Source organism: Protopterus annectens, chromosome 3.part1 (genome assembly GCF_019279795.1).
Source record: "Protopterus annectens isolate FY-2018-M chromosome 3.part1, PAN1.0, whole genome shotgun sequence".
In the NCBI taxonomy this organism is placed as follows: Eukaryota; Metazoa; Chordata; order Ceratodontiformes; family Protopteridae; genus Protopterus; species Protopterus annectens.
Window position 1 is genome coordinate 286,164,959 of NC_056732.1, and position 15,731 is coordinate 286,180,689.

The window sequence follows — 15,731 nt, forward strand, 5'->3', positions numbered from 1 at the left end:
GAATTGTGCACTGCAGATTGTCCCTGTTACTAAGTTTGATCCAGATTGTTATGTCACAAGATGTGGTCACATATCTAAATCCTGTAGCAGATATGAAGCAACTTGGACATGAACATTGTCTTTTGTTTCCAATGTATATACTATACTAGTTTATCTCTAATATTGTTTTTTCAAAGGGCAATTGTTTTTAAGAAGGAGGATGTAGATCAATATGTGTGTATATACCTTTAAGAAGATACCCATGGGCTTGCGCAAGTGTATAAATACTGAGCACGTGCAAGCTAGACTGACATTTTGTAGTAAGCAGTTGAGATGTAAGCATGTATGTATATAAGATCTATCTGTTAACTAGTTTGTTGGTATTTAAAGATGCTGCTGTCCATCCTGATGTGTTTCTATGTATTGAAGCATCTAAATGAAAACCCCAGCCTTCTTGTCATATGTGTTAGAGACAAACGCGTGACAGTTGGCAAAAAAAAGGAGATGGCTAGAATTTTTCTTGCAGCATCTATAAGAAATCCATTGATCCTATAAAGGGAGCTTAGTTTCTGGTGTGTAGATTTAATGGTGTGCAGTATATGCTGGTCATATTTGAGACTGTCATCTATTATAATGCCTATAAGTTTACTGTGAGTTACGGTTTTAATGACAGCATTATTTGCTGACTTTATGGTAAAAGGTTGCTTTTGATTTTGGCAACTTTTTCAAATTAAAAAGCATTAACTTAGTTTTCTTGTATGGAGCTCTTTTGATCTCTAGTGTGACATAAAAGTTGCATTATTGGGCACAATCATTTTTGATATATCTACAAATATGATTTTAGCATGAAGTGAAGACGGATGTATCAGGAAGCCTTTCATGAGCCTTGAACTCATTTCACTCTCAAAAATAACTACATATGTATAATACCTGGAATTTAGAAGGACTTACTGCAATACTGAAGCTGTACCTCCAAAGTCATCTACATTGTAATAAGTGTTTCTGATTCAGAGAATGCTACCATTATATTTTTCTCCTCATGGAGACCTTAGCATGGAGATTGGTCTTGCTGGGGAAGCTGCATGCTAATGTAGCAGTCCAGGAAGGAGTGGCTGATGTTAATTTGCCATGTACTCTTCCCCAAAAATGTCCATTTTCCTGATTGACTCTGTAAGCCAATGCAGAGAATCAGTCTATTGAGTTAATTTGTACTCTTAAGAAAAAACTGAATGCTGTCTGTTGAAGGCATTCATTTATTTACTCCAAAGGAAGTTCTTAAAGTGCTGGTAAGTTTAACAGACCGTGTGTGTGTGTGTGTGTGTGTGTGTGTGTGTGTGTGTGTGTGTGTGTGTGTGTGTGTGTGTGTCTATGCGTATCTGAGTGTTTATGTAAATTGATATGTGGGTGTACCTGTAGGGTATGAATGCAGCTGAATGAAGGTAAGAGTGCAGCTGAATGAATGTGTGTGTATTTGTGTCTGTGTGTTTGTGTATGTATAAATTGTCTGAAAGTGTAAGTCTGTGTGTGTGTATGTGTGTGTGTGTGTGTGTGTGTGTGTGTGTGTGTGTGTGTGTGTGTGTGTGTGTGTGTGTGTGTTTACCATGTTTATGAATTGGCTATTCTGTCAGTTGTGCAAATTGACCAACCCGAGCAGGCCAATTAGCATGGGTAGAGATGATCTATCTAAATCCCAGGCATTAGGTCAGAGATAAAACCACACTTTATGCTTCATTATCAGTTTCCTGAATGACCACCCCTCTGAGATAGCTTCATAGGTTCATAGGTAGGCACTAGGCTATCAGCCCTGGGGCCTATACAAGCCTAGCCAAAAATGTTCCTTGGTTTTCGCCACCCAAGAAAGTTATTTTCCTGTGCCCCTGTCTAGCAGAGCTGCAGAAGTGATCCCCAGGGTGAATTTCCTATTTCCCATCCAGTTGTCGAGATTTTTTTTAAAGAGGGCTAATGAGGAGCTTTGCTTGACATGAATGGGTAGTCTGTTCCAGAATATGGGAAGTCTCTGGGACAGGAATCTATCCCTCCAGCATGTTCTGTTTATTGTGGTGGCAAAATTTAGGTCCCTGGAGCATGTGGCTCAGAGGGACTGGAGTTTCTTTAAGTGTAGCATGTCCGACAGATCTGGATTTGACATGGATTTGTATGTTGGGCAGAGGTCGCCTCTGAGTAGGCGATAAGTGATGGAGTAGAGCTGGAGTTTTTTTTAGCTGGTCTGCATATCAAGCATCTGTTTGAGGCCAGTAATCCTCTTAGTGAGGTATTTCTGTGGCCTTTCTAGTTGTTGTAGATGTCTTGTAAGATACATTCCAAATGGGGCATTGTACTCTATAATGGGTCTGATGAAAGATGAGTAGAGAGGAACAATGACTTCTTTTTTTCTGGAGGTGAACCCCTTTGTGATGAGGTGAGCCACGTAGAAGGATTTCCTGACCACTGTGGTGATGTGTTTATCAAAGGAGAGACTACTGTCCACCTGTGTCCCAAGGTCTCTTATCGCACTTTCAGTGTTTAGTAGGCTACCGCCTATGTGGTAGTTCATGGGTACAGTGTTTTTCCCAATGGGGATGACAATGCACTTCTTGGCATTGAGCTTGATAGGATGCTCTTTGCTTCTTTTGCCTTCTAAAACAGACTGCCACAGTTCACTGTTGCTGCAGAGTTCGTAACAAGATCAACTGGTTTCAAAACAAATGACTGTCCTTTTTTTTCTGAAAATCCCTTGCTTACTTCTTTGCTCAAAAAACATTGCTAAGGTGTATCTAAAATAAGATAGATATTATTCTGATATCACTTTATCCTGTATGAGTTTGAGTTGCATTTATTTGTTTTATCAAAGCAATGTCTTTTTTGGTTGATATAAATTAAAATACTACTAACAAATTATATTCTATTTCAATTAATACTATTGTATTATTTTTGATTATTTGCCATGATATTCATTTAAGTAGCAAACCAGAATCTAGTCATTCATTAAATTGTACAATTAATATGAAAACATAAACATGAAATTTCTCACAACTTGCATTCTTTTATTTGAGTAACTCTTAATGTGAACATGTTACAGTTGCTCTGTAACAGAGAAAAAAGTTGTTAACCATTTCAGATCCATAGGTTGTTCAGTACTGTAGTCTAAAATAATGGCTTTTCAAGTAACACAATATTGGCATATTATAGAATGCCAGTTTTGTTTTCAGGGTTGTTAAGGATGTAATATGTATGTTAATGACCTAGTATGTGAGTCGGTATAAAGGGTTGTGGGATATTTAAGCAATAACTGACTTATGGATGTGGGTACATTGAAGATTTACCCACAGTTGGCATGGTTTGATTTTAAGGGTGAAGCCAGACTGATTAAACAAAGCCAGCTGTGGATAAATAAATCTTTTTTTTTAATTTTGATCTTCACTTAAAAGAGCTGAAAAGTTGAGGCACTGGTTCATTGTACTGGCCCTGGGTGCTGGTTGAACCAGCTAGACATTCATTTATGAATTCTGGTACTGCATTACTACCCCATCAGCATCTGCCAGTCATGCCGAATAACACCCATGACAGCCAACTTCTTTGCCCTATGAAAGCAATGCCTCTGCGAGCTTGTTTAATTCTTGGTGCTTTTCAGACACCATATTTCCTGGTTGAGATTCCTTTAACTTGGTTGTAGCATTCTGGTTCGTATGTCCAGAATAAAAAAACCTTACACCTACCTGCACTTATCTGCTCTAAACCTTAGTTATCACTTTTCTGTTCATCTTTATTGGACTTCTAAATCTTTTTAAGACTTAGAACAGTGGTCCTGAATTCTGCATCATCGCATATAGGAGGAAAAAGAATCATTCCCATGGTATTTGTTAGGTTTTCCAGTAATCCCTCTTACATTATCATATAATTGTGTGCTTTTCTCTTTGTGTTTCATTGTTCTGATGAGCACTGCCACTTCTCTTGTATCCATATTTATTTTTTCAAATGTCTGTTTCTCTCATTCACTATTGTTTCTGTTGTACCCTACGTTTCCACTTTCTGCTTCCTCTTTTATCCTATTCAGCCTTTCTTTTTGTTTGCGAAGTCTCTTTTCCTGCTTTGTAGGTCATAGGTCCAGAATGTAATGGTGGAATTTACCAATTGCATATGGTACAGCGTATACAGTTGGATATAATGTAATACTAAGTGTGCAGGCCAGAACAGTCCAGAAGACATCAGGTGGGCATATTTTTTCTGTTAACAGAAATTTAACCTGTTCCCACCTTTCCCTTTCCTTCTCCATCACAAGAAACATATTAATCATCTGAGAATCAAACTAACCCACCACAGGACCTCCCAGCCCCAAAAACCAAACTCCAAAACCAGACAGGTTGTTCTATTCCAAAGATGTGTAGAAAATTTGATTCTGTTTGTCCAATGTTTCAAGATTTATACCACATTAATCAGACAGACAAGTTTTTTAATCAGTCTCTTAAGCTTTATAATCCCATAGTTTGGGAGATGGTAACCAGTTCAGGTATGCATAGCCCTCACAGAAATGTTGAAACTAGTAGCAGTATATACATTCTGTAAGTCATTGTGCAATCTGCTGGACCCTTTTTCAGTAGAAAATCTGCAAGCTTTAATTATGTGTTTCTGAAAAGATACATTATGCTCTGGGGTAAGAGAGTTTCTTTATTTTTTGGACCATGTGAAATAGCACAGGTTGTGTTTTGCAAGTTCAGGGAAGCAGATTGCTGCCAGTCACATACTGAATTTTGTAGAAGTAGATCATGAACTCAGCAGACTAGGAATCATTTCAGATCCAGATACGATTAACTCTAGATTGGCTAAAAATGCAATAACTTAACGTTAGCTAAGGAGAATGTACAGTAAGCATGCAGGTAAAGCAGGTTAGCTGTTTCAGGATGGATTTTTTAAGGTCATCCAGTAGAATCGTTTTCTAGCCAAGAAAGAGCTGAGCCATAAATTATTTTAATTCTGAAATAAATAGTGTATGACTCACAATGTCAAAAGCACTAGACATAAATAACGTTTTTTTAGCCAGAAAACATTTATTTATTCCAATCCTCTGTTAGTATAAGAAGCATACTTGTCTTAATAGCCTGTTCGCATGTATACTGATCTGGCAGTCTAATCCATATGGGCTTTAATACTTGCCACATTCAGTTGTTATTTAATATAAACTAATTCCAAAAATATTGCTGATATTGGTTTGCATTACTATCCACACCACCTCCACTGTTTTTGCAAGAGATTATTTAAAGTGAGTATTTTTATTTTAGAAAACACATGCTGCTTTAAAAACCAGCAGATAACTTTTTTATACTTCAATTTTTCTTTCTCATGCATTTCAAATAGAGGTATTGAGGAACTGTTTCCATACACATAGTATGCATGCTATAATGCTTATGATAGAGATATAATACAGAACATACCAATGCATATTTTCCCATCTCCTTTCATTCCTGCAGGACAAGAGCCACACTGATATGATCCAAATGTGTTGGAGCAGATCACTCCAGCAAAACAAGGATTTGTTTTGCATTCATCAATGTCTTCTTGACAGTTTTTGCCTATAAAAACAAGATCAAAACAGAAATATCGTAAGAATCAGTCTGACAACCTTTACCACTGATTATCTTTAAATGTTCTACCTTCCCTTAAACTGTGTTATGTAAGCGTCATGGAATAAAGATGGTTTCTATAGCAGAACTCTGCACTCTACCCTAAAAATAATGCCATTTAAAAACAGAACTGCAGCATTCATACTAACTAGCTGGCATTATGATGCTGGGGATAATAAATACCTTTTGAAATGTCAGCAGTTGAAATGCTGATTGCCAACAAGCCATAAAAACAGGTCAAAAACCTGGAGATGAGTGAATGCTGAAAATCACCCTTCTCCTTTAAACTTGTTTTAGTAGGGCGGCAAGCCTCCCATACCCCCAAAACTTATATATACCAGCTGCAAGATCACCATACCTCAGGGAAAAGGGAATATTCCGAGAAATTTAAAACTTAGTATATGTAAGTATGTTTTTCGGCCATTCAGCCATGGTATTTTTGTCCTGACATTTCAAATGGTTACTGGGGATGACACTTAAAAATGAAACAAAGAACATGTTGTCATGGTGAGGAAGGAAACCTGCAAATAAGGATATGTTTTGGCAATGTACCTAACAATACCTGTTTTTCTAGAGAAAATTGATAGCCTACCACTTTTTAGGCACTCTGTACAAACAGGTCACCCTACCCTCTCTAACACTAACAATGTGAGCATCTTCTATATTTCTCCTCCAAATCTACTTGGAAATTGTGCACTATTTTTAGCCTACATAACTAGAAAACAATACCTCTTCCAAGCTAAACTTCCTTGACATTATAAAAGAACTGCTCCCTTTTCATAAAAGAACCTTCTGAAAACTTTATGTCTTAAGAAAAATAATAGATAAACCAGGTCCAAACTCCCAATATATTAAGCAAGGATTGAACTCAATCACTGTAAAACTGGTAGCTTAAACATCACCAGCATAAACAATAAATGAGTATTACCAGGCTGACCTCAATAAAAAACAAGCACATATAATATCACTCTCTGAAATCTGGCTAAACGATGACTTCTGCCTGTCTCACATTATCTTTAGAAATTACTCAGTACATCATGATTTCAGACCAGAAGAAAGGCACAATGGCAGCGCATGTCTCCTTATACAAAAAAAAAATACTTTGAAACCAAACACAACTCCAAAACAGTACAAAGAATGACAAAACTCTTAACTGGGTATATACAAAACTAACACTGAAAGGACAAGATGTCCTACACATATGCATACCTTATATACTCCACCTACTTTGCCATCAATTATACAAAAACTTGCACATACTGTCAACTTATTAAACAGTTAGTGAAGAAATCACTTAAATGTGAGCCATGCCACAAAAGACCTCATTCTTACCAATATGGCAGAAAGGTGACTATTGTCACAGAACTTTTCTATTGATATGTGACCATTGTTCACTTATGTTCCCTTGGTACTTTAAAACATCAAGAAGCCTCTTTGAATACTCATTGGTAGACCAATTTCAGAAATAAAACAGGAAAACCTTAATGAAGCTCTTCTGACCATATACTGGGCAACACTTTACACTTTCCCTGACCCCAACATTTCTCTAAATTACTTCTTAGACTTTTTTCACAAACACAAAACACGATATTTCCTATAACTCACAGGAGACATAAAGTATGTCTTTGGCTGACAGCAGACTTTAAGAAATCCTTTCAGGAAAGAGATAAGGCCTGGAAAACTTGGAAACAAAATACCAATAATACTGAACTTGACAACATCTACCTAGAAATGAGAAAAAAAACTAGAATAGCTGCAAACTCAGCTAAAGCTACCTTTCTCAAAAAAAAAAAAAAAAAAAAAAAAGAAAACTTCCCTTTTCTCCTTCATTAAATACTTTTGGGAAGAGTTAAAGTAACTAACAGGATCTTTAACTGGCCCAAAAAGCAATCCCCAGTCAAACCACTTAAAAGACAAAACCATTTTAGGCATATAATAAAGAAACTTTCTCATCTCATCTATTGAAGCCATTGTCAAAAATATCCCCCATGCCAGCTTTTTCAACTCCAAGGAGTCGCACAATAACATTCAAACTTCCCTCTATGTGAGTATTGCCCAACATTCTCTTTTCAGAGATACCATGGAAAGGTATAATTTGTTTAACTACAGGATTCATTTCTTGCCTTTGCATTTTACTGTATAGTTTGTATTTTCCAAGGACATGAAATATATGAATTTGCTTGAATGGGTTATTCTAGGTTATATATATTTTCATTGCTCATTTCTAACATGCAACAGCAGTATCACCCCAAAGCACCAAAACATTTTTCTTTTTATTTTGTCAACCCTTGTTGTACATCGATACATACAGAAGTACTCCTTCTATAACACTGCTTAGCATACCACTCTTTTTATACTTATAATATACATACTGCACCCTAACATTACAACACCAATAATGTTAATTAACACTTTTGCTTTCCTATATTCTCCACAGAAATTAGCACCCATTCCAACTATACGCCCTCACAGTGCACATACTCTAATGAACCAAAAGACATAAAATGTGATTTACACTCTAGTCTAAAAAATTGGCATGTTCTACAGATACATTTTATCATCTCATATACCTGTCCAGTACATTCTCCCATCACCTCTGTACTCTTCCGTTAGTGTTCTTATACCTCTAGACTGCCAGTACATGCCTATTTGTTCTCACATTACTCACCTTTACAATAACTTCTCCCTAACTTATCTTACATTCCTAGCCTTCATGTATAAGTCCTTACCTACTCTCTAACAGGTGGTGACTGTACTTCCTCTTGCTCTCTCTCATCCCATCCTCCTCCTCTCATCCTAACCCCAAGACTATCGAATTCCACCATTTTGGGACTCCCTTCTTATACCCTCTTTCCCACTCCTCTTTACAACAGACAGTTAAATGCCTGGCAGTAGCAGAACATATGCAGATTTCCTCCTTTCTTCTCACCACATCTGCTACATGTGTACTCCCCCACCTTTCCAATATTGTGGTAACTGTAGGGGATTTCTGAAGTACCTATGTAGCAATCTGGTATACTGATTCCATAAAATATGTACTTTTAGTTTCTCATACCTTATCAACACCTCCTTCTATTCATTTTCAGACATAATTATACTCTCCACGATTCCCCCTCCTTCTTAATTTCATCACCCCCTGGCCATATTTCCTCATAACTAACCTTGCATACATTTTCCATACTTACATTCTAATTGCAAATCCCTTCCTTCATGAGTACTGATATCTATCACTTCTTCCAGAACTGATCTCATTATACCAACCCTTACTAACTAAGCCTTAGCAGCCAATGTCAGTTACATAAATTGTAGACATTCCCCAAATCCTTCCATCCCTTCCTTTTACCTTATAACATCTCCAGCTGTACTCCTCCTCCATGCTATATACCAAGTCATCTGCCTTTTGAACCTCCTTCTCTTCCACCTAATCCATTTCATAGTTTTACCTTATATGTTACATTAGTGTTATTCCATATACTCATTAATCTTAAGTCTTGAAATGTCTCATTCTTCCACCCTTCCACCTTCCACAGTTCCTAAATCCTCTTTAATTTAAGGCTGTCCAACTTCTCTTCCTGTTCCTTTACTCATTCCTGGCATTTCTGTTCTCTAAAGTAAATGCAAACATCATTGCATGCAGATATATCTAGTGGTCAGGTATTCCCCATCTTCCTTGTCTTCTGTCCAGTTTTAATCTTTCTTTTTTTCGTGTTTCTGGTGCCATTATTATTCATACATGCCTATCACGTCGTCTATATCTTTTCAACCCATTTTGTATCTTCCTTTAGTGAGAAATAAAGTCTAAACATATATAGTACCTTTGGAAACATCATCATCATCATCATCTGCATCACATTTATTCATCCTCTAATGTATCAGTAGATACCGTGATTATCCACCTTTCAGAAAAAATGGCCAGAATCACAGAAATTAAACACATGCCCAGATTCTGAAGCCATTGTGGTTTAAAGCAAGGACCTCCACTTTACTGCAGGAAGCCAATTGAATACTATTCAGGAGACCCATAATTTATTTATTTATGTTTTATTCTTTGGGCAATTGGTTTGCATTAAAGTGTCTTTTTAAGGACAGCAACCTCTGAAAGTCTAGGACAGAGCTGAGAACAAGTCTCAAAGAGAGGGTGGTAAGTGGGGATGGCAATTAAAATGTTGAATGATTTGTGTGTATGAGGGTTTGTGTGTATGTTGGTGTTTAATGAGGGATGTAAAGTGTTTTTTAAGTTAACTTTTCATTATTTCTAAGTGGTAGGGTATGTTTACTTGCATGTGTGTGGTGGGGGGTTAGTGTTAACTTTTTAGGTGTCCTGTTGCTGTGTGTATGTATGTATATGTATATCTATCTATCTAGCTAGCTAGCTATCTGTCTATCTGTATACACATACACACACACACACACACACACACACACACACACACACACACACACACACACACACACACACACACTTGTGTGTGTGACTAATGGAGGAGTTAGCTATTGCTAACTCATTTATTGGGCTGGCAAGTTGTATGTGTGTGAAAATATTGCTGTGAATATATAAGGGGGAATTAGGTGTTGTTCACTCATTCAGAGGGTTAGAGTACATGTGCATGAAATAAGCTGAATTGTTTTGTGACTACTGTTCACATTTTTTTGCTGACAAGTTGTGTGTGAGTGTGTGTGTGTGTGTGTGTGTGTGTGTGTGTGTGTGTGTGTGTGTGTGTGTGTGTGTGTGTGTGTGTGTGTGTGTGTGTGTGTGTGTGTGTGTGTGTGTGTGTGTGTGTGTGTTTGAAGAGATTCACTTTCCTTTTTCTGAGAAAGTCTTACTGGGTCAGGTACTCATTTTCAATCATTTTTAAAGTAGAAGATTAGGTAACAGTGGTGAATCAATGATTATAATGACTTATATTCCATAATAAAAGAGGAATTATATAAATGAGGCATTTGTATGAAGTACGTCTGAATATGTATTTTTGGCTACTTCTTGCTTTACAGGAATGGACTGCATTTATATGAAATACACCTGAATATTTATTGTTTGACAACTGTTTTTGTTAAAATTGTCCTCATTTCACTTAATGTCACTGACTTTGCATTATATTTTTGGCCTGGGAGATAATTAGGTTTGCAGTAAATAAATTGAGTGGGCTTTGACTTTGGCTGCAGGCAACTTACTGTCTTGTTATTTGCTCAGACTGTTACATAGAAACAGACAGCCTGCAGCTGAAGAAAGCTTGCTCTCATTGCTTGCACAATGTAATGTTTGGCTTTATAGGACAGGTGTGCATTTGTATGAGGTAAGTTGGAATATTTATGTTCCGGCAACAGAGGTGGAGTCACTCAGCAACCCTGTCAACATAGATTCCAGTACTCTTCTGCCTTGCAGTGAAAATTTGGTGTGCAGGCAACTAGTAATCTGGTAGTTTTGATGTTGGAATATTACCACTATTCAGTCACTAGTTTAATGGGAGGTTGTAGTTAAGGAGGCACTAGTTTTATGAGGGACAGCCTTGGATGGAACTCAAATGACAAAGCTGACAGTCTAGTCATGTTGTGCTGTCAGATGATGGACTCATACTGAGCTACTGCTGCTCCTCACCCCTCATATTAAGATTTTTTTTTTTGCATCAGATTTTTTTTGCTTATTTTTTGGTCCTTTTTTTAAAAAAAAATGATTTTTTTCTGGCAAATTAGTGAAAATCATTAAAGATTGATTGGAAACTAAATAAGATGCTGGAGGATGGGAGCCATAGCCTGTCATGCTGCTGGAGGATGGGAGCAGAGCTATTACTGCTGCTGTTGTCCTGCTGGAGGATGGGAGCAGAGCTATTACTGCTGCTGTTGTCCTGCTGGAGGATGGGAGCTGTATGTACAGTGAATTTAAGTTTACACACCCCTGTTGAAATGTCAGGTTTTTGTGATATAAAACGAGACCAAAATAAATTATTTCAAAACTTTTCCCACCTTTAATGTGACCTATAACCTGTACAATTCAATTGAAACGTAAACTAATCTGTTAGGGGAAAAAAATATAAAAAATAAAAAACATGCAATATGCTGGTTGCAAAAGTGTGCACACTCTTAAACTAATACTTTGTTGTGTGTGCACACCCTTAAACTAATACTTTGTTGAAGCACCTTTTGATTTAATTACAGCATTCGGTGTTCTTGGGTAGGTGCCTATCAGCATGGCACATCTTGACTTGACAATATTTGCCCACTCTTCCTTGCAAAAGCACTCCAAATCTGTCAGATTGTGAGGGCCTCTCTTGTACACAGCCCTCTTCAGGTCACCCACAGATTTTTTATTGGATTTAGGTCTGGGCACTGGCGGGGCCATTCCAAAACTTTAATTTTCTTCTGATGAAGCCATTATTTTCTTGATTTGGATGTATGTTTGGGGTCATAGTCATGCCGAAAGGTGAAATTCCTCTTCATCTTCAGCTTTCTAGTAGATGCCTGAAGGTTTTGGGCCAAAAGTGACTGGTATTTGGAACTGTTCATAATTCCCTCCACCTTGACTAAAGTCTCAGTTCCAGCTGAAGAAAATCAACCCCAAAGCATGATACTGGCACCACCATGCTTCACCGTGGGGATAGTGTTCTTTTGTTTATGTGAAGTGTTGTTTTTGCACCAAATGTACCTTTTGGAATTGTGGCCAAAAAGTTCATCCTTCGTCTCATCAGACCATAGCACATTTTTCCACATGCTTTTGAGAGACTTGATGTATTGTTTTGCAAATTTTAGCCAGGCCTGGATGTTTTTCTGTGTAAGAAAAGGCTTCCATCTTGCAACCCTACCCCATAGTCCAGACATATGGAGAATACAGGAGATTGTTGTCACATGTAGTACACAACCAGTACTTGCCAGAAATTCCTGCAGCTCCTTCAGTGTTGTTGTAGGTCTCTTGGCAGCCTCCCTGACCAGTTTTTGTCTTGCCTTTTCATCAATTTTGAAGGGACGTACAGTTCTTTGAAACATCACTGTTGTCCCACATTTTCTCCACTTTTTGAGGACTGTCTGCACTATGTTCCATGGTATATCCAATGCTGTGGAAATGTTTTCTACCCTTCTCTTTACTGATACCTTTCAACAATGAGATCCCTTTGATGCTTGTAAGCTCTCTGCGAACCATGGCTTTTACTGTAGCAGGCAACTGAGTAAATGTCAGGAAAATCCTATTAGGACAGCTGAACTTTATTTGGGGTTAATCAGAGTCTCTTTAATTGATGGCAGATATGTACCCAAGAAGACTAAATGCTGTAATTAAATCAAAAGGTGCTTCAACAAAGTATTAGTTTAAGGGTGTGCAGATACAACAAAGTATTAGTTTAAGGGTGTGCACACTTATGCAACCAGGGTATTGTATGTTTTTTATTTTTTATATTTTTTCCCCTAACAGATTTGTTTGTTTTTCAATTGAATTATACAGGTTATAGGTCACATCAAAGGTGGAAAAAGTTTTGAAATGATTTATTGTGGTCTCATTTTTTTATATTACAAAAACTGGCATTTTAACAGGGGTGTGTACACTTTTTATATCCACTGTAGCATCTAGTATCAAAAAAGTGAATGGGAATTGTACTCGGCTACTGTTGATGCCCTGTTAGAGAGTGGGCTCCACATCACTTCAGTTACCAGTACAGTTTCCTGGACAAACAATGGGAGCCATACAATGCTGCTACTACTGTTGTGGAATTGAGACCATATGATCTAGTGCCATAATGGCTTTTGTTTCTATTCATAGTCTATGCATGTGTTAAAAATAAAATTAAGGGGCAAGTCCATTCATGCTACTGTGCTTATGTATTTGTGAAGGTCAACATCAAATACCTCAAGCCATTTATGTGCTATATATGATCCATTTTAATCAGAATGTTGTACTGGATAGACAGGTTCATTTTCTGTGAAAAAAAACAAATGCTGTATTCACATTGCATGCAAACTATGGGCAAATTGTGGACAGAAAATATCACTTGCAAATGATACAGTTGGCCAAACAAGCAGTCAGATTGTCTCCTGATACTGCAGTTGTTAATTTATTTTCTTTTTCTGGTTTCAGTACTTTACCATTCAGACAACCTTCAGTTAGTAAAGCAATCTATCATGCTTTCTACATATACCAACAATCAAAGATCTGCCATAAAACTGCAACAGATCATGTTCAACAACTCAGATCTGATGTCTTCTGTTAAGATGGAGAGAAACTGTTCTGTTCTGCTTCAAACTGCAGCCTAGATCAGTCAGGAAGGATATAATTGTGGATAATGTTGAAAGCCAGAAACACCAGCAAAATAAGGAAAAGGCTGATAAACAGAATGGACCACAACAGACAACATTGCTCACAAGCCTTAAGGTGGGAACAGAAGTAGCAGTGGTCAGAGAGAGATTGCCATGGATACTCTACAAGCATGGTGTTCTGCAAATATCATAATTGAGAAACTGGACAATCCTCAGCTTTGTCAGTGGATGGAAAAGTATGTGAAGGGGATGGTATATGGCCTCAATCAGGTACTCTGTATCAGCTGTAACTTCCAAAGTTGTAGAAGCGCATAGAGGCAGACATTTGTACTATTATGCAATGAAGACCACTGGCAGTTATGTGCAATGAAAGCACAGATAGCAGTGCACATTGCATTCTGAATGCTATAATTGTAGTTCAGGGAGGGAAGTCATATATGATCAACTACACAGAGCTCTTAGCTGTGAATCTCTCAACAATAGCACGAGCTGTGCTGCAATCACTGCAAAACTGCAGTATCGACCCACAAAATGCGACGTCCTTGGTGAGTGACAGTGGACACTACATGATTGAAAGCTTTAAGGAAGCACTTCACAGTGGTCTAGGGAACCGTGTTATGCATGTTCCTTGCTGGGCTCATGTGCTGTCCCTTGTGGGTAACACAAGGGTTCACCATTTCAAAACTACTAATGAATTTGTGACACTTGTGAAATAGGTCTTCCAGCAGTCTCCAAAATGAAAGTGGGAATGTGTAGCTTTTCTTGAAGACCTTGGACTTGAAAGACACCTTAATATGTTGCAAGCTGTGCCAGGACTGGCAAGACAGAATACATGGTTTGCAGCTGTGCAGTACCATGCACAACTTCTGCAATACATGTGGGATTTCTTCACTGAAGATAACAGTGATGCAACATCCATGAACCAGCTATGGAGTCTTCTGTGTAACAGTTATTCAGAGCTTGAAATTTGGCTGAATGTCTTCTCGGAAAACTCATCAGATGTGATAAATGCAATTGAAACCACGTATTTTAAGGACAGATCTCTTGTAGTCTTGACCTATATCATGCCAATGTCACTTTGGAATCAATATCAAGCTGAGAAGGTAAAAGCTACAGGTTTTGGGGAGAAAACCAAGGTCTTTCTTCAGTAGTTTAGGCCCAAGATCAAGTAAGATAGCATCCAGTCAGTCTAGAGAAAGTGGACAAGCACCTGGATAGCAATCCCGCTGTTCCTTTCATAAAGGTTTGAAGAATCTTGAATCCATAGAATTTAACACAACTTAATGGGTTTCTGTTATATGCAACCTGCATGGTCCTTTTTAAAATTGGTAATGCAAGTCAGCATTAAAAGGACTAGGAAATGTATGTTTGTCAAGATTTGCAGGACCCACCACCACACTATCCTCATATGACTTGCTCAAGTAGTGGCTTTCAAAGGCTGTGCAGATACCAATACCATCTGAAATAGCACTGAGAGCTATATGGATTATAGTTTCCAGTGCTTAAGATGAACGCTTGTTTTCTGCATATGGACAAGTGTTAAGTGATCAGAGTCAGAATCTTACTGTCAGCAACTTGAAAGAGATAACCATGCTGCTGTTCAACAGCAGCGCTAACAAGCAGTAGGACAGTGTGGCCATAAAGTTGCTTCAGGTGGCTGGATATAATGTACTACACTGATTGTGTTTGATTGAATTATGCAAGCATGTTTTAAATGTGTGTTTACACTGTGTGCATGCATCTTAACAAATATTCATCTCTGCTTGTCTGTGTACAGTTTCTGAAATTGTTTTTGGTGTTAAACTTCTGCTTTGTAAATATTTCCTGATTTAAATAAAAAATATTTTTTCTTGATCAGCTACTGTATGATTGTGGTGTGTTTTGATTTAATAACAC

At 37.7% G+C, this 15,731-nt stretch overlaps 1 protein-coding gene across 1 annotated transcript in view; it reads right to left on the reverse strand.

Moving 5' to 3' along the window:
- The window catches only part of VWDE (von Willebrand factor D and EGF domains), a 740,920-nt gene that overhangs the window by 302,241 nt on the left and 422,948 nt on the right, over window positions 1-15,731 (reverse strand). Inside the window, exon 17 of the mRNA XM_044066200.1 lies at window positions 5,409-5,546. Within this exon, the coding sequence (XP_043922135.1) occupies window positions 5,409-5,546 (138 nt within the window). The remainder of the gene's footprint in view (window positions 1-5,408; window positions 5,547-15,731) is intronic.